At 34.4% G+C, this 19,728-nt stretch overlaps 1 protein-coding gene across 9 annotated transcripts in view; it reads right to left on the bottom strand.

Annotated features, from left to right (window-relative positions):
• The window catches only part of CNOT2 (CCR4-NOT transcription complex subunit 2), a 108,817-nt gene that overhangs the window by 58,251 nt on the left and 30,838 nt on the right, over window positions 1–19,728 (bottom strand). For 7 of the 9 annotated variants that reach the window (XM_032295580.1, XM_032295605.1, XM_032295645.1 and 4 more), the window contains one exon: window positions 15,672–15,814. The exons of 1 other annotated variant lie outside the window; for it this stretch is intronic. In XM_032295580.1, the coding sequence (XP_032151471.1) occupies window positions 15,672–15,719 (48 nt within the window). In that variant the 5' untranslated portion in view covers window positions 15,720–15,814. Of the gene's footprint in view, window positions 1–2,200; window positions 2,206–5,711; window positions 5,717–15,671; window positions 15,815–19,728 lie in introns of those variants that run through there. One more of the 9 variants, XM_032295629.1, reaches the window with a different exon arrangement.

Genomic DNA, 19,728 nt, shown 5'->3' with positions numbered 1-19,728 from the left:
GAGATGATAAAGAGAAAAATTTTAAGATTTTAAAACAAAACAATCTAAATAAAGGATTTAAATAAGATATGAAATCTATTTACTTTTACAGAAATGTGAGTCCTTACTTGAAAATATAAAAAGTGAGTTATTCAGAGAAAAAATGGACTCATAAATACTAAAATAAAAAATACAGAAGCTTATTTAAGACACTCATCTATTCAGTAGCATAAATAATTATTGAAGGTGACAAATTATTTTAAAACATTTACATTTTAAAAATATAAAGAAGTATCAGAATCCTACTTTATGTTACAGAAACTAATTAAAAATGAAAAGTATCCCTTTAGCAAAGGAAGATATGATCTTTAAAATGCTTCTAAACATCTTACCATGTACACTAATTCAATAATCAATGAGTTAGCATCTACTGCACACAGTGCTATGATGTTAAATATTACATTTTACACTGTTATATACTTTATCCTCTTGATGTTCAGAATAAAAAAACATCAGAAATCAAAGGGAGTAGAGGTGAAACACATTTACAATGGACTCCTGCACCATGACCAAGGCCTCCAAGGCCTTCATGTCCGTACTCTTTGTTCTCTCTCATCTCCTCTGTTAGCATTCTCCCCTCACTTCATGTGCTCCTGCCGTACTGGCCTCCTTGCTGTTCCTCAAACACATCGGACATACTCCTGTCTCCAGGCCCCTGTGGAATGCTCTTCCTCTAGACATCCAGATGGCTTCCTACTTCACCTACTTCAGGTATGGAGTCATCTCATAAGGAATTCCTTGTCTATTTAAAATTACAATACTTTGTCCTCCAACCCCTTACACGTAATTTTACATTTCCTTAGTCTTCTCCGATCTGAGACTTATCCCAGTCTTTCCTCATCTTGCACAATATTGATGTTATGTCATATGCACTGCAGAATGTCCCACAATTTGGGTTTGTCAGATGTTTTCTCATAATTAGATTGAGGTTATGCATTCTAAAAGCTACATCACCAGAGTTAACGTAGTCTTCTCAAGTGCCTCATATATGACGCACATATTCCAATATATGAGTGCATACGATGTTAGTATGTCTTAACTACAGGTGAAGTTAACCTTGATCATGGTTAAAGTGGTATATCTCCAAGTTTTCTCCACTGTAAACTACTAGTTTCCTCTTCTTAAATAAGAAATTTTTTGGAGGTACTGTGAGAACATGCAAATAACTCTCTGTCTTTACATTTCTGTCCACACATTGTAGCATTCACCCATGAATATTGCTTGCAGTACCTATTACTGTGGTCTTTTAATAGTAATTTTCTATTTTCCTTCTCTATTTAATGGAAATGCTTTAACAAACCAAACCAATCATCTTTTAAAGATTTCCCGCTTAACTACCAACACAGTGTCAAAGACTACATAAATCGACCCAAGTGAGTCAGGTAGAAGGTGAAGACTATGGCTCAAACTAAAGGCTCTTCACTCTGCCAAGGACATTTGTTTTAGCTTTATCACAGTCCCTTTAAGTGCCTTGGTAGAAAAGAATAGGTGTAAACTTTGTGCCCTTAGCATTTCTGGCCCTAATAAGGGTCTTTTCTACTTCCGTGAAAACATCTTCTATTTTCATTAGCACATTTATGATATTCTTTAATTTACTGATCCAGATAAAACAACACAAATATACTATTTTATGTTTTACAAGATAGATTTTTTTCAAGTGAGAAATGTCAAATTAGTAAAACTTTTACTTCACAGCTGAAAAAATGACCACTGTGTCTATGGGCCTACTGGATTCTAGGGAATCTTAAGGGAATTAGGAACTTCCAGGGAAACAGTTCAATTTTTGCTTTAAGTTAAATTGAATCAGCGCTATCACAATTCTACATAAGAACTGGAATTCATTTACTGACCTGTACTGTTTTACATTTCTTTCTAAATGACCTTAAGTGCTGAGAAAAGGTCTGAGATTCGTTTATATTGCACACCATTTAGTATTTTAAACAGCAGAAAGACAGCATTCAAATGCTGTCTGAATACTGACACAAAAGCTTCTTCTCTTTATCAGGTATGGTTTTCATTCATCTTCTCAACCAAAATACAATTTTTAAAAATGAAATAAGGATGCAGTGGCTCCAATACCTATAATCCCAGCATCTTGAGAGGCTGAGGAGGATCATTTGAGACCAGGAATTTAAGACAAGCCTCGGCAACATAGTGAGACCTTGTCTAAAAATTTTTTAATATGAAAAAATTTTAAAAAAATGAAATCTTAAGACTTTCACTTCCAACCAAGTTAGAGTAGTGGTAGTATTAGTTGTGGCAGTAACCCACCTAAAACAACTTGAAAATGGACAGAATATATTAAACAATGGATTTTAGACAGAGGGTATCAGGCCGTGCAGGACAATAATCCTTGAGACAAGAGAAACAATCAATGAGGACACAACAACTACCCTTGCTTATAAGACTGAAAAACTTTTCAATCTGCAGTAAGGAGAGGGATTCCAGGTTGGTGGAGCTCAGCAATCTTTGTGAATTGAGGAAGTAGAGGAGAGAGTCTGGGTAATCAAAGGCAGCCAGAATGAATAGGTTAGGGTACTAGACGAGAGAGAGCAGCACAGAGAAAGAGCTCTGGAGATGTGCAGAGGGTCCCTCTGAGTCTTCGGCTAAGTACCGACTATCACATGCATGTAAGAAAACTACCAGAAGCTTAAAAGAAAAAAAGAGCCACCTGAAATAAAAAGAGAAAACAATCACCAGGGCTCAGACAGGGCTGGGTAACATTTATGTTCTTACTACTCAGAGCAGAAAAACATAATTCACATAATTCAAAAAAGAACTGCTTAAGTAGCTGGAGGAAAATTAACCCTAAACTAAAGGCTTCTGGTTCTGTTAAACAAGACCTTAAAAAAAGGGGGGACATCTCAAAAGGATCAAACGGCTTCTATTATAAGTAACTTAACTGCAACCATGAAAAATCTAAAGAATATTAACAGAAATAAAATTATTACATAGCACTCAACAATATAAAGTTTCCAAAGATTGGCATCCAAGGAAAAAATCACTAGCCATGCAAAGAAGCAGTAAAAGAGAACAGATAATGGGGAGGAAAAAAAAAAGAAACACTGAACAGAAACAGAAAGTTTCTATTAGTAAAAATGAGTAATAGAATTAGTAGACAATGATAGTCAAAGAATTATAATTACATTTTACAGATAAAAGAAGGCAGAGTAATTGGCATGCTGAAGAAAAGATTAGCAAACTTAAAAACACAGAAATAAAGACGATCCTAACTAAAACATGGTAAGGAAAAAAAAGAAAAAAAATGAACAAAGCATCAGTAAGCTATGGGACAACTCCAGGCAATGCAATATACGTGTAATTAGAGTCCCCAAAGGACAGTGAAGACAGAAAATAAATTCAAATAAATAATGGATGAAAAAAATTCCTAAATTTGTATAAACATACAAATTCAAGCTCAACAAATTCCAAGCATAAGACTCATGAAAAAAATTAAACCACCACAGATCATAATCCAGCTGCGTAAAATAAGTAGCAAATCTAAAAATCTTAGTATTAGCCAGAGAGAAATAGGTACAGTATATACAAAAGACTAAAGATAAGAATGACAGTAGACTTTTTTAGAAGAAGATAGTGAAGCACCATTTATTAAACAATTCTAAAAGCAAAAAACCTGTCAACTTTGAAATTCACACTCAGTGAAAATTTATTTGAAAATAAAGGTGAAATAAAGACAAACAAACCTAAAAGAATTTTCAAACAAACCTAAAAGAATTCATCACTACCAGAAAAAAAAAATTTTTAATCCTTCAGGTAAAAGAAAAATAATATGAAAAAAGAAGGGAAGGAAGAAAAAAGGAAGAGAAGTGAGTAAGAAAATAAAGAAAACAGGGCAAGGGAGGGAATAAAAAAAGGAAAAGGAGAGAAGAAAGGGATAACAAGTAAAAAGAAAAAGGAAAAGATGGGAAGAAAAGAACCGACAAACCTATTCAATTATGCATAAAAGGCAAAAATAACATTACCACCAGCCCTAAAATTCCCATAACAATGAAAAAAAATATAACAGAAGTCTAAGCAGAAAATATTTCCCTTAGGAAGTAAGATTTCAAGCTGAGATCTAAAGAATTAAAATAGATGTTGTTTGGTAGTACAACAGACTAGTAAGAACCCAAAATGCTCCACTCAATAACAACTAAAATTGCTCCCTAAAACACTAACTGAACCAATCAACAATGCTTACTATATGCCAGACACTATTCTCAGATGAGGATATAGCAATGAACTAAGTAAACACTAACAGAGGTTACATTTTTAAGTGTACAGCTGAACCTGGAAGGGAGAAAGGGAAATTCAGCACCCTTCAACAAGTGTAAAAGCTAGAATTCCAGAGACGTCACAAGCCTGTATCTCCAAATGAGAAGCCATTTAAAAAATCTTTTTATAAATTAGGTATCTTAAAAGGCTACACTATAACTGTAATAACCTCTTTGTAAAGAGGACAGCAAAAAATGTTGCTGTTCCTGATATTTATGGTAAGCAAAAAATGGTGAAGGAATGCTCTTAAAATTTATAGCCACAAACGAGCATGAGTTCACATTACCTGTGTGGACTACAGCCTCAAGTTAATATTTTGTTATTGGTTCTGGATTGATAGTACCTTAGGCGCTTAGCAAAACAAGTGAAGGCCGGGCACGGTGGCTCAAGCCTGTAATCCCAGCACTTTGGGAGGCCGAGGCGGGTGGATCACGAGGTCAAGAGATCGAGACCATCCTGGTCAACATGGTGAAACCCCGTCTCTACTAAAAATACAAAAAATCAGCTGGGCATGGTGGTGCGTGCCTGTAATCCCAGCTACTCAGGAGGCTGAGGCAGGAGAATTGTCTGAACCCAGGAGGCGGAGGTTGCGGTGAGCTGAGATCGCGCCATTGCACTCCAGCCTGGGTAACATGAGTGAAACTCCGTCTCAAAAAAAAAAAAAAACAAGTGAAAAATCACCTTGGGAGAAATGTCCCCTTCTACTTAGTCCTCAACGAATTTCAAGAGTTCTGAGAAACATGAAATGATAGCTTAATACACACACAAGGAAACAAGGCACAGTAAATGAGAACCAGCAGCAACAAAAACATTAGTATAATCTGTGGCAATTTCCAATTGTTGGATTTATCACATCCTAAACACAAAAATGAATAAAATAATTCAAAAAATAAGATATATTGGAATCTAGATCTAAACAAAGGGATAAATGATTATATGAATATATAAGCTATACATAGTAAGATTAACAAATGATCTAATGGAGAGAAAGCAATACACCTGCCAATTTGGTTAATATACATTTTGTTCAAACACATAAACAAGTAATTGTATATACGGGCCACATTCTTGAACCAAAACGGAATCACATGAGAAATCAGCAACAAAAAGATAACTAGACAAACCTGATAAGTTAATTACCTGGAAAATTAAAAACATAAGATTAAAGAACAGTGTAACAAACCCTAAGAAGTGAAAAAAGGCATTAAAGAGCACTGATGAATAAAAAACAAAATTAAATTTTAGAAATAAATTTAAAAGGCTAAAATTTGACTCCTATTAAAACTGACAAATCACTAGTAAGTCTGACCAAATAAGGGGAAAAGGCACACAGTAAACAACCTTAAGAATAAAAAAGATGCTACAGAGGAAAAAATATATAAGGTAGCATTATGAACAGTTTCTTTACCCTGATAAAGTTTATCTATCTATTTAAAAAATCCTGTATCAAACATTATTTAATGACAACAACTTCAAAACTGGTGACAGTTTCAAAACTGTCATTTCCAAATGATGTGTTTACTTATATGAACCCCCCCAAAAGCCTACAGATAAATTATAAAAATTAAAGAGTTTAGCAACTTTGATAGATACAAAAATCTATTTTAAAAGTCAACTATATTTCAATGACGCTTAAAGCTATTTTTTAAAATTTACAACTAAGAGAAGCAACAAAAGTACTTAGTCATAAATCAAACTGAAGTCCCTTATGAAAAAAATAGAAAACTTTCAGAGAAAATACATAAGAACTCAATATATAAATTCAGGGTTAGGAAGAATATCATAAACTTATCAACTCTTCTCCAAAGAAAATTAAAGTCAATGCAGTTCCACTTAAAAACTCAATACTTTTTTGTTGTTGTTGGAAGGGAGCACTTTCATGAACATTCTAAATCTGTCACAGAGCAAAAGGCCAAGTCAGACTCTTATGAAGAAAAAGGCTGACAGACAAACATGAAGATTTAACACAAAGCTTTAGTATTTAAGAAAACATGGTATTGGTACCAGCATAAACACATCTAAGTAACAGAGGCATAAAGAACCGATGCATATAAAGAAACTTTTAGTTAAGAAGGGTAGAACAAATTTGTGCACAATGCAAATATGATAATTTAGGTACAGGGAAAAGGAGTGTACTCCTAACACAATGTACAAAAATCAATTTCAGGTAGATTAAATGCGGAAGACAAAACAAAAAATCTTTTTTAAAAGGCTATGAAGAATAAATGTATCTCAAATACAACCTCAATAGATGGCAAAATATTTTAATTATGAAATTATCAAATGTCAGATGAAGATAAGGACTGCTGATGGGACTCAAAATTGGTATAAACACTCCCAAACATATTTCTAGAAGACCTCTTATGAATTTAATCTTCCCGAATTTTTAGAATACTGCTTTGTTCAGATAAACTTCTCTAACTTCATAAAGTTCTATTATTTTCTTTCTTTCTTTTCTTTTTTTTTTTTTTTTTTGAGATGGAGTCTTGCTCTGTCGCCAGGCTGGAATACAGTGGCGCAATCTTGGCTCACTGCAACCTCCACCTCCTGGGTTCAGGCAATTCTCCTACCTCAGCCTCCTGAGTAGCTGGGACCAAAGGCGCATGCCACCACGCCCAGCTAATTTTTGTTTTAGTAGAGATGAGGTTTCACGATGTTGGCCAGGGCAGTCTCGATCTCTTGACCTCATGATCCGTCCGCCTTGGCCTCCCAAAGTGCTGGGATTACAGGGTGAGCCACCACGACCGGCCTCTCTTCTGTTATTTTCAGGTAGTGTTTGAAAATATGATGGCTCATTTACTGAGATTTCCTGGTTCTGTTCCCTTGTCCCATGTTTCTGTTGTCCCCTTCCTGCTCAATATTAATTCCTCTCCTCAGTGGAATCCTAGAAGGACACACTGGTGGGTCACTCTCAGGAGGTCACAGAGCTAAGCTGCTCCAATCACTTTAGCCTTACCCTGGATCCCTTACACTCACCTTATGAAGCAGACAAAATCTATCCCAATTTCAAACTGGCTAATTGTACTTACCAGTGAATATCTGTTGACTACCCTGGGTACTTCTATTGGGTCCATCAGACATCCCAATGTGTCTCTTCTTTATGCATAAAAACTGATAACTGTTAAGTCTTTTCCTTAGTTCTCACCTGCTTGTATTTTTGGGTTCGTGGGGACACTCTGTCAACAAGTTTTGTTATAAATGTTTTCATGAGTTTTAGTTTTGCTGCCTAGCTGATTCTGTTTTTATATGGAAATTTAGAAAGATTACAAAAAAACAAAACAAAAACTAATCTGCCCCCATCAGTGCTATTATCCTAGACTCCAAGCAAGGCTTAAGGTTATATGTTAAAAGATAACTTTGCTTGCTTCTGTTTTTTCTCTGATTCACAGAAATATCTGCATTAATGTTTTTTTTTTTATTTAATGAGTACACATTTCATATTTGTAAGACAAACCTCTTAAACATAAAGTATTTTTCTGAAAGAGAACACTTTGTATTTCATATGTAAAGCCTAAGGCGTAAGTTGCCAAAAGGAACACCAGAAAGAACACACAGGGGTGCCACTAGATATTTTATATCTTCTTAGGAAATACTGCACTATCAATCGGATAATCATGTGAATGATTTGGACCTAATTACTTAGCAGAGTTTCTTTTGGCCCAACGGCACTATGAAAAAATTACCAGTTCACTAAGAGTGCTATAAACCAGTGTCTTGGCTCAACGAAATAAGAGAGGACACAAACAGATGGAGAAACATCCCATGTTCATGGTTAGGAAGAATCAATATCGTGAAAATGGCCATACTGCCCAAAGTAATTTACAGATTCAATGCTATCCCCATCAAGCTACCAATGACCTTCTTTGCAGAACTGGAAAAAACCACCTTAAACTTCATATGGAACCAAAAGAGAGCCCGCATAGCCAAGTCAATTCTAAGCAAAAAGAACAAAGCGGGGGGCATCACACTACCAGACTTCAAACTATACTACAAGGCTACAGTAATCAAAACAGCATGGTACTGGTACCAAAACAGAGATATAGACCAATGGAACAGAACAGAGGTCTCGGAAGCAACACAACATATCTACAACCATCTGATCTTTGACAAACCAGACAAAAACAAGCAATGGGGAAAGGATTCCCTGTTCAATAAATGGTGTTGGGAAAGCTGGCTAGCCATGTGCAGAAAGCAGAAACTGGACCCCTTCCTGACACCTTACACTAAAATTAACTCCAGATGGATTAAAGACTTAAACATAAGACCTAACACCATAAAAACCCTAGAAGAAAATCTAGGCAAAACCATTCAGGACGTAGGTGTAGGCAAGGACTTCATGACCAAAACGCCAAACGCATTGACAACAAAAGCCAAAATAGACAAATGGGACCTAATCAAACTCCACAGCTTCTGCACAGCAAAAGAAACAATCATTAGAGTGAATCGGCAACCAACAGATTGGGAAAAAATTTTTGCAGTTTACCCATCTGACAAAGGGCTGATATCCGTAATTTACAAAGAACTAAAGCAGATTTACAAGAAAAAAACTAACAAGCCCATTCAAAAGTGGGCAAAGGATATGAACAGACACTTCTCAAAAGAAGACATACGTGAGGCCAACAAACATATGAAAAAATGCTCATCATCACTGGTCATCAGAGAAATGCAAATCAAAACTACACTGAGATACCATCTCACGCCAGTTAGAATGGCGATCATTAAAAAATCTGGAGACAACAGATGCTGGAGAGGATGTGGAGAAATAGGAACACTTTTGCACTGTTGGTGGGAGTGTAAATTAGTTCAACCATTGTGGAAGACAGTGTGGCGATTCCTCAAGGACCTAGAAATAGAAATTCCATTTGACCCAGCAATCCCATTACTGGGTATATATCCAAAGGATTACAAATCGTTGTACTATAAGGACACGTGTACACGAATGTTCATTGCAGCACTGTTTACAATAGCAAAGACCTGGAACCAACCCAAATGCCCATCGACGATAGACTGGATAGGGAAAATGTGGCACATATACATCATGGAATATTATGCAGCCATCAGAAACGATGAGTTTGGGTCCTTTGTAGGGACATGGATGAACCTGGAAACCATCATTCTCAGCAAACTGACAGAAGAGCAGAAGATCAAACACCGCATGTTCTCACTCATAGGCGGGTGTTGAACAATGAGAACACATGGACACAGGGAGGGGAGCACTACACACTGGGGTCAGTTGGGGGGAAATAGGGGAGGGAGGGTGGGGGGTGGGAAGCTGGGGAGAGATAGCAAGGGGAGAAATGCCAGATGTAGGTGATGGGGAGGAAGGCAGCAAATCACACTGCCACGTGTGTTCCTATGCAACAATTTTGCATGTTCTTCACATGTACCCCAAAATGTAAAATGCAATAAAATAAATAAATGGGGAAAAAAAAAAAAAAAAAAAAAAGAAATAAGAAATAAACCAGTGTCTTGGTGACACTTATCTTTTTGGAAAACAAATGTCACCTTATTTGACCATTTCAGATGTTAATAAAAGAAGTATTAGAATGTATAATGAATTCAAAGAAAGGTTAACACTTAGCATCACACATAGAAAAGAGCCAACCAATGAGGAACTTGGGAATTCATTAAACTTGATTTGACTGGTTGTCCTGAGAAAGAGGACAAAGCAGCCACGAATGCCAAAAACAAAATGTCAAATTTTATTTAAAAAAATTTAGATTATGCCAGGTACAGTGGCTCATGCCTGTAATCCCAACACTTTGGGGAGGTTAAGGTAGGCAGATCACCTGAGGTCAGAAGTTTGAGAATGTTGTGGCCAAAATGGTGAAACCCTGTCTCTACCGAAAAATACAAAAATTAGCGGGACGTGGTGGTGCGCGTAGGTAGTTCTAACTACTTGGGAGACTGAGGAATAAAAATTGCTTGAGTCCGGGTGGCAGAGGTTGCAGTGAGTGAAGATGGTGCCACTGCACTCCAGCCTGGGTGACAGAGTGAGACCCTGCCTCATGAAAACAAAAAATAATAAAAAAAAAAATTAGATGATGCAGTCAAAATGATTTCAGTTGCTGATCACAAGATCATGATATGAACAGAACTTTCACAATCAAAAATTAAATTATAAAAGCAATTTCATCTCAAGCAGCTGTATAAATCCAAGTGAAGGGCATATAAAAAGTAGATGATGTGAGTATTTTCTACCCCTTTACTTTATCTCTGGCTAGTGATAACATGTCACAGCCATCTGGTTTCAAGACTTAAGAGCAAAGAAGAGAAAATTGAACCAATTCATTGGATTCAGGCTTTTTTTTTTTTTTTTTTTTTTTTTAAACTCATTCTTTCATTAGATCCCTCTTATTCATCTTCACCCAAAACGAGGGAGCAATAACTGAAAACTCTTCTCTGGGCACCAGAGAAGGTATTTTTCTTCTCTGGGCACCAGATCTGACAAATCTTCAATTGTTAAGTATTAATTTAATAAAATTCTATCTATCTATCAATCCATCAATCGACTGATCAATCGACCAACTGACTGACAGGGTCTTGCTCTGCCACAGTCTGGAGTGCAGTGGTGTGATGACAGCTCACTGCTTCCTCAAACTCTGGGGCTCAAACTGTCTCCCACCTCAGCCTCTCCAGTAGCTAGGACTACAGGTGCATTATCACTACACTCAGCTATTATTTTACTTTACTAAGTGTTTTTTATATTCATTATATATCTTTAACATACCACATATCATAGATTCTAAGATGCTCTGGTGCTGGTACTGTTTGTCACAACTATGACTCTAAGTCATCATCATCAGCTATAAGATGCATCATGACTTCAGAGAGATAAAAATGTTAAATAAAGTGCTACTTATATACACTTAAATGCTTACTTATAATTTTATTGCAGTATAAAAGAAAAATTATGATCTGCATACAGTACATACTAAATGGAAATATACTTATTCATTTGTTTCTGTTTATATTAAGTAGCTTGTATTTTAAATAATTTGTATTATGCAGAAATCCTTGGTGAATTGTAAAGTAGGTGTTGAGTGCTTTGGGCTAATTCTAGGAAATTGTTTAGGGTCTTGAGTGGGTGGAAATTCATTGTGATTCTTCCTACTCAAAATAAAATAAGGGGCACCACTTTCCAAAAAAATTGCCACACATACATAAAAAAGATGTATCTCAATATATTGAAACACAAATATGTAATAAAATTATAAAAATATAAAAAGTCAAACACAAAATTAAAACTAGTGATTACTTCCGGGCAGAGGGCAGAGGCAAGAATGGGAAGCAGAAACAACTCCATTAAGTACAACACAGAAAAATCCACATTTGTTAAAAACAAAGACAATGAATCACATCTACACTATATAGTCACGAGGAAAGATCTGAAAAGGTACACAATAACCTGTTGAGAGTAAAGCTGTCAAGGCAAACTTTCACATTGTATTTTATATTCCATATTTTTCTTCAACGTTTTTGTAATGAGCGCTTGCAATTTTTAAAGTTAATAAAAAGGAAGTAAGATAGTTAAAGTTGCGGAAGGAAATGGCAATACAATCACTGTTAAAGTTCTCTGACATACTATATTCCACAAAAATACAATGATTTAGATTATGAGTCATTCTTCAGGAACATATGGACTAGAATGCATTACATTCAGTTTGTAAATAATGAGCTGAATTAGCCAGCATATGATGTGACCAATGACCTCATACTGAAAAGTTCCATTCAAAGTAACATCTAAAAATCTTGCAAATACCTCTATTTTCTCATACCACTTACACTGGTATGTTACCCAGTACACTTTCCATTTCTTCCTTTCCCTTCTTTCACTCTTTTGTTTAATTTTATTGCAACAACATGCATTGAACACCTATCTACATACCAGGCAACACGCTAGGTATTGGCAGTACCAAAATAAATAGATATAGTCCCAGTTTTCAAGGAGCTTTTTAGATGCAGCAGTACAATCTAATACGATTTTTTGCAATGTTGGAAATGTTCTGTATTTGCACTGTCTCATATAGTAGCCATTAGCAGCCTGTAGCCACTGAGCATTTGAACTGTGGCTAATGTGACCAATGAACTTTTATTTAATTTAAATGAGTTTAAATTTAAATAGCTAATTGTGACTAGTGCCTATGGCATTGGACAACACAAGTCTACAGGAAGACAAGGACAAATAAACACAACTACAATGTATTATGGTAAACACTAAACTAGAAGTAGAAAGGCTATGAAAGAAGGGGAAAGGACCATTGAGCCCACCATAGGGCTCCAGTATCTGGAAAACCTGATACTTAATTCTTCAATCACATGAAGAAAGGTGAGGCATTACATAAAAATAACCAATTTAAGTAAACCCTCTGGGTGTAAAACTGCATGGTAGGGAGATTAAAAGCAGTTTTGTATTACTAAATGGGAAAATCTACTACAATGAGTACAGGAGAGATACTGGAAAGGTAAATGTATGCAAGGAGGCCAGAATGTGAAAAGACTACATGTAATATTTAGAAGCTTGAATATATTACATAAAAAAGGGAAAGCCACTGATTAGTTAAAATGGTAATTAAGAGGTTTATATTTGTGCATGTTCACAGGTAGGGTAAGTCAGCCTAAATTAGAGGAAGATAAAATGCTTACAAAATCTGAAGTTGCATTTCCTTGAAAAAAGCTTGACAATCCAAAAATGAATCATGAGCCACATAAATTTTTTTTTATCTGAAATAATATGCCCATCTATCTCTGCAAATAAACTTCAACTACTGTATTCAAATTCCAAATACCTCACTGGGCTTAAATTTATCTTAAGAAAGAAAACACAAAAAGTAGATACCACCATAAAAATCAATACTTCAAACAATGCCCATTTAGAAGTCACTATCTTTAGCACAGAGCTGAGGGAAGGCACCTTCCTAAACTAAATTCCTAAGGCTTTAATCAGGTCTGTAAGGAGATGAGACCTGGAAAAATGTTACAAAAATTCCTGTTAAAGTCTGGAATATTAGCCTATTAACTGGATGTTCAAATAAATATAAAACATTAAGTGCCCCCCAAAAGCAAAAGCCTTCAAGAATAAATGAAAATGGTTATACGCATAAACACAAAGAAATTCTACTTTATCCATGAAAAATAAATTTCCTCCAAAATAGAATTTTTAAAAATCCAAAATAATTTTCATCAATTCAGAACATTTAAGTCCTCTCTTCTAGCTATTTTGAAATATACAATACATTGTTAACTACAGTCACCCTACTCTGCTATGGAAAATTAGAATTTATCCCTCTCTGTCCCTTTTCTCTTTTGTTTTTACTTAGTGATGCTAAATGCATATTGAAGTATCCTTGGAAACAGCTGTTTAAAGCTAGGTTGTAAAATTATTTTATTTTCAAATCCTGCTCTGAGAAGTGCATGTATAGAAAGAGAATTTTCTGTTTGGTATGATGATGACTATAGTAAGAATATAAAAACTCTTAGTACTACCAGTACAAATACAAATGGTACTTTAGTGATGAACATTCCTTTGAATTTCCCATACATTCTTATATACACATTGTATACATGTAACAAAATACCACATACACCCCATAAATATGTATATTATGTATCAATAAATGAAGAGGGAAAAGGGAAAATATTTTGAGGCAGCAAAACCCTAAACAAAAATGTGTTTTCTAGGTATGCTCAAAAACCTGGATTATTCGTAAATAATGTGGCTGGAATAATGGTGTACTTTTACTGTAGAATGAGCAAGAATAAGCAAATCTCTTCATGTGCAAAACATAATTCTGCTTTCTTTCTTAAGTATAAATTTTGGAATTCTATATTAATATGGTTCCACGAAACAAATTAACTATAGTGTGTAATCAAATAAAAATTCTACATTCACACTTTGCAAACTGGATTATGAGCACTGAAAAGCCACATAATTCAGAATCACAAAATTCTTAAAATAATTTGGTAGAACCTACCAAAAGATGCAGAAGTCCAAGAGTGTGACCAATTAAAATCTTCTAAGTCAAGGTAATTGGAAGTGGTTGGGAAGCAGGAGCTACTGACCAACACAGCCTGCTAATTATTAGTACCTGAGTACCTGAGCACAAATAATTAGCAGGCTATACTGGTTAAATCTATGAGGACAGCTCAGAAGAAAGGTTACAGAGAAAACTGATTCAGCATAGCCTCAGTTTTTTTCTGGCTTATTAAAATTATAAAGATCTGGCAAGAAATTTTAGATACCAAGTTAGGAGAAGCTCTAGAAAGGTTAAATATGACATTATTTTTAATTAGGAACAGTGCCTACACCAGAACCCAGATCTTATAATCAAAGGCTCGCTGTTGTACTATACACCAAAAAGACTTAATTTATAATTTGCTCCACTGCACACTTTTCCAATTTGAGGGAAGAAAAGATTACTGGGCTAAAACAAATGGTTAGCAAATAAACAGTTAGTTAACCAAAGCTGCTACTATCACACCAGTTGCCTTCGCAACCTAGAGGGAATTAACTGATGAGCAAAAGGGAGTGTGGGAGGTTGAGAGGTTGGACACATATCTATGCAAGAAGCCCAAAAGTTTATTTCTACTCAAGCTTTAAAGTATTCTGTATTCTGGATCACTAAATAAATGTGATTAACAGATCACTATCAAATGAATAAAAAATATTTCCTTTAAAAAGTTAAATTCAAATATGTTTGTTTTCTTTAAGTCACTGTTTAATAGCACAATCTTTAAAATTCACCTTTTTAAAGCTCAGAAATAGAAATGTTGTATTTCAACTATTCTTTCAGCATTCCCACACAATGGATATTATTAACCACCTTATTTAATGAGAAAACAAGAATCCAGCATTTTAAGGACAGCAAACTATTAACAAATTCAGTACAATTTGGGTCTCTGAGCACCCTAGGTTTCTCATTTCTATTTCTTCTACACTCCATTCAATTTTGTCTACATTTTTCTATATACACTTTGTTATCCAAAACACAGCACAAGACTTCGGGTTTAGTCTTCCAGGAATAATACACATAAATGCAATCAATGCTTTTGATTTTACCAGCTCTGAATCCAGCCATGAAATCATAAATTGTTTATCATATAATCTAAGTTTTGACAAATATCTCAGAAAACCTGATTTGACACTAAAGTAATATGTATTATGAATATGCTTTATTTTGAAAAGTGTTCCCAACTATTTCAACTATAAAATGCAGTACAGAATTTAAAATTATAAACCCAAATTTTCAAATTGAGGTGTATCCAATTTGGTGGTTCCAATTACATATAACACATTTAAACAGTTTCAATGTAGCTATAAAACTAATAGAGAAAAAAAGAAAAAAGACTGGTCTTACCTGGTAGTTTCTTTTCTCAGATAATGTATGTCCATCAGTCCTCACCATAGAGTCGTGTCCTTTCCTCACAGTACCGGAGGCAATCAAATAGAACTGTCACTCAAGGGTCGTGTCACAGGAAGGACAGCCCACCAGTTCTCCCTCTAGAGTGGAATTATCCAAAAGCCGTCAAAATTACTAACATGTAAATATATCAACAGCAGCAAAAATATTCAATATGATACACAGAAAACAAAAAACAAAAAGTAATTGTTCTATACTCTAACCAGTCTTCCTCTTAACCATTTTCCTGGGCTAGACTGGCAGACATACTTTATTTGCAACAGAAACTATTAAATATGAAAAATTCTTCCTTCCCATTTCTACTTTCTTCAATTAAGGCTGTCTGCCAGACATCACATACAAGGGATAAATTTACAGTGAATAAAAATGAAGTGGACAAAAAAGTTTACCCCTTCCACAATTGACATATTTTTTTCTTTTACATGAATCTTCTGCAGTTATCTCAAAAATATAAAATTCAGATTCAATCAACTACAAATCCTTCCCCTACAAATGCTTATATGGTGATATATAGAAATATAAGTTATTCACACAGCTTCTGATTCATTCTGTTTAGGTTTATTCCCATGCAACAAAACGGAAATGCAACATATATTCTTAACATGATTAAGAGATGCAAACCTAACTCAATATTTGATTAAACTTCACTCCAAAATGAAGAGCAAAAAATGTTAACTTCATTGATGCTTTTGTCTTTCAGTCCTCCAATTTCATGCATACTCCAACAGGATATTCAATTTTTTACATTGGGGAAAAAATAATGGGGCTCATTTCTTAAACTACAGAGAGATAAATAAGTCCAAAATGACTAGTTGCTATGCACCCGAGGTACCACCTCCCATCCCCCACCAAAAAAAAAAACCACTGAAGCTGAGATGACAATCACAAGAAATACTATCTTTAAAATGAATATTGAAAATGAGAGTTCAAATATTCAAAAGTGGGTCTACAAAGAATTTGTAAGTATACATTTTCAATACAGGTATCTCTCACCTAAATTTTGTTAAACACTGCCCCTAGGAAGTAGTATGTATACCTACTGAACTAATAATCTTGCCAGCCACTAATGATTATATTCAAATTTAGAGCAATTATTTAATGTCAACAAACATTTTGTGAGGAGATAACATCTAATCTGTAATTTATAAGAAGGGTGAATCAGTGTTATTAAAACCAACAAACACACATGAACACATATATATGGAGTACCTCTAAAAAGCAATCTTTTTACACGGGCAGAACATGTTTTTCTTTTAAAAAAACAAATGATTAAAAATTAGTATTACTAAATTTAAGTTTTAAAAAGACCCTATGTGACAAAAACCTATCTTCTGGTTCCTCTTTTATGTTTGTTTACAAAGGTAGCGAGAGCTGTATTTTTACTTGTGTGACTACCTTACAGTGTACATTTAGCTGAAATACTTGAAGATGTCAGGCTCTGTGACAAACCTGTAATTATTCATTACCAAATTTGTAAGTACCTTTGGAATTAAGTATTTGTCTTTCAAAAATAACACAGGAGTAAAGATTTTAATGCATACTTACTACTACAAATGTAATCTTTATCATTTAACAAGCAATGAGGTTATTCATAAGGAAAAGTTACCAAGTGAATTGGATATTCATGAATAGTTAAATGATGCGCATTTGGCTCCAACTCAAATTTTCACAATTATCACAAAAAGAGAGCATTATTTTATTATGCATCCCCTAAATATTAACCCTGTTTCAATATTAGTGTTGTATAATATTAAATTTTAAAGTACTACTTGCCTTATTACATTAATACATACATGGTGACTCTGAATTGAGTGGATAATAACGCAAAATTTCAGTTCAGTACTTATAGAAAATAAAATGTTTTCCTTCTAAAATAATATTTAGGGTCTACGAATTACCTTCCAATTGTATTAATTTCAGCAAAAGAATGTTAGAAATCTATAATCACATAAGGTAATTTTCAATACCCTAATGCTGTATACATCTTTAACACAATCTAATTCTACACAAAAGGACTGAATTTTATATGCTAAGTAATACCATAACAATACATATTCATATTTAATCTGTAAAAATTTACCAGATAAAAGTTCACTTTAAAGAATTATGGATTTTCGTATAAAGGCAAAATCTGTTTATTATTTGCTTTGTTTGCCCTTCTGGGGATAACTGGAAATATTTCATGGCCTGGAGTTTCAATCCATAGCCACTATATACTCTAATCAATGTGGGAGCTAATATTCTATACTGAATTGAGAATCATTATCTCCTTTTAATAAACAGAAGAGAAAAATGACTTAAGGCACTATATTTTCTTCCAAATAAACATGAAAAGTTAACATTTGTCACCACTATCTTCATTGTATTATATTAAATAAAAATATTCAGCAATAAATTGTTGATAATCTTCATACTGGAAATGAAAAGATGTACAATAAGTCAAAGACAGACAAAGCATGTGAAAAGGAACAAGCATGAGAGATAGCATGCACTCTAGGTGCCAAAATTTATTAAGGTTTATACACTGTTTTCCCGCTAAGTCTGACAAATATTCAAGAATTCAGAAAAGACAAATATTTGCAAAACGACAATGACATTTTCTATAAGGCAAGGATGTTTTTCACGATGAAAAAAGAGGCTATGTTTACCCTTCTACCTTAAATAACCAGAAAATTACATAAAATATATGAAACAAAGGTTTCCAGACATCAGACAACAGTATCTCAGGACAAAAATTATCAAGAAAAAGGAACAAATATAGTGCACCCAGCTAGCTCACTGCCTGTAGAGTTTTGAGGCTGAAGCACAAGGAGGGGAAACTGGAACTAATTTTTTTATTTGATGAGAACTATAAACTCACAGATCCAAATTCAACAACCTCGAAAGAGAATAACAACAGAACCACATGATCATAACATTTCAGAGTAAAATTGCTACAAAACGGCAATAAACAAGAATTTTAAAGCAGGGGGAAAATACAGAGGAACAAAGGTAGGAAGGGCATCAGACTTCTCATCAGAAACAACGCAAATCAGGAGAGTGGTTCCATATATTTAAAGTATAGAAAAGAAAAAGAAAACTATCAACAAGGAATTCTAAGCCCAGCTAAAGTATCTTTAAAAAATGAAGGTTACGTACGGCCATATTAGAAGGTTAGGCAGTTTCTTATAAAGGTAAACACAAGCTTACCATACAACTCAGCAACTAGGCCTCTGAGTATTTACCAGTACGGATTGAAAACAGGTTCACACCAAAACCAGTAGTACATGTATGAAGACATACTTCATTCCAGTGAAGATGTGATGTCCTTTAGTAGGTGAATGAACAAACAGATTATCTACACAACAGAACAGTATCAACGACAAAAAGGAGCAAGCTGTTAATTCATGCAAGATGGATGAATCTTAAGTGCATTTTTGCTACAGGAAAGAAACCAGACCCCAAATGTCACACACTGAACAATTCCATTAATATGACATTATGGAAAACGCAAAATTACAAAGACAAAAAATAGATCAATTACTTCTCTCTGGCCTTAGTTTCCTAAGCTGTAAAATAAAATGACTTAGATGAATCTTTAAAAATGTATGCAGATTAACTTTTTCTTTATTTAAACTTTTTAACAAACTTTTCCCATGAGTTTTCCCCTCATTCCACTTCACTACTCAACAGTATTTAAACAATGCCTAAATATTTTGGAGGGTGAAAATAGTATCTAAAATATCTGTAATCTGGTAGTCATTACTACACTCAAAGTTAAAACATGAATTTGCTCAGGTTAAGGCAGCTGAACCAGCTTTTTTTTTTTTTTTTTTTTTAACAAAAGACATTATATTCTAGGGTGGCTATTAATTAGGACAAACTATAAGATGTGACCAATTTCACTGGAGCTCAATAATATGTGCAGTAAATGCACTTAGCTACTATCTTTAAAATCAGGATTCCTCAAATTCTAGAACTTGTATCAAGCAATGTTTTCTTAATAGGTAGAACT

Source organism: Sapajus apella, unplaced genomic scaffold (genome assembly GCF_009761245.1).
Source record: "Sapajus apella isolate SASKATOON/1434 unplaced genomic scaffold, GSC_monkey_1.0 scaffold2, whole genome shotgun sequence".
NCBI lineage: Eukaryota > Metazoa > Chordata > Mammalia > Primates > Cebidae > Sapajus > Sapajus apella.
Note: the sequence above shows the minus strand (reverse complement) of the source record. Positions and strands in the feature narration are given on the sequence as shown.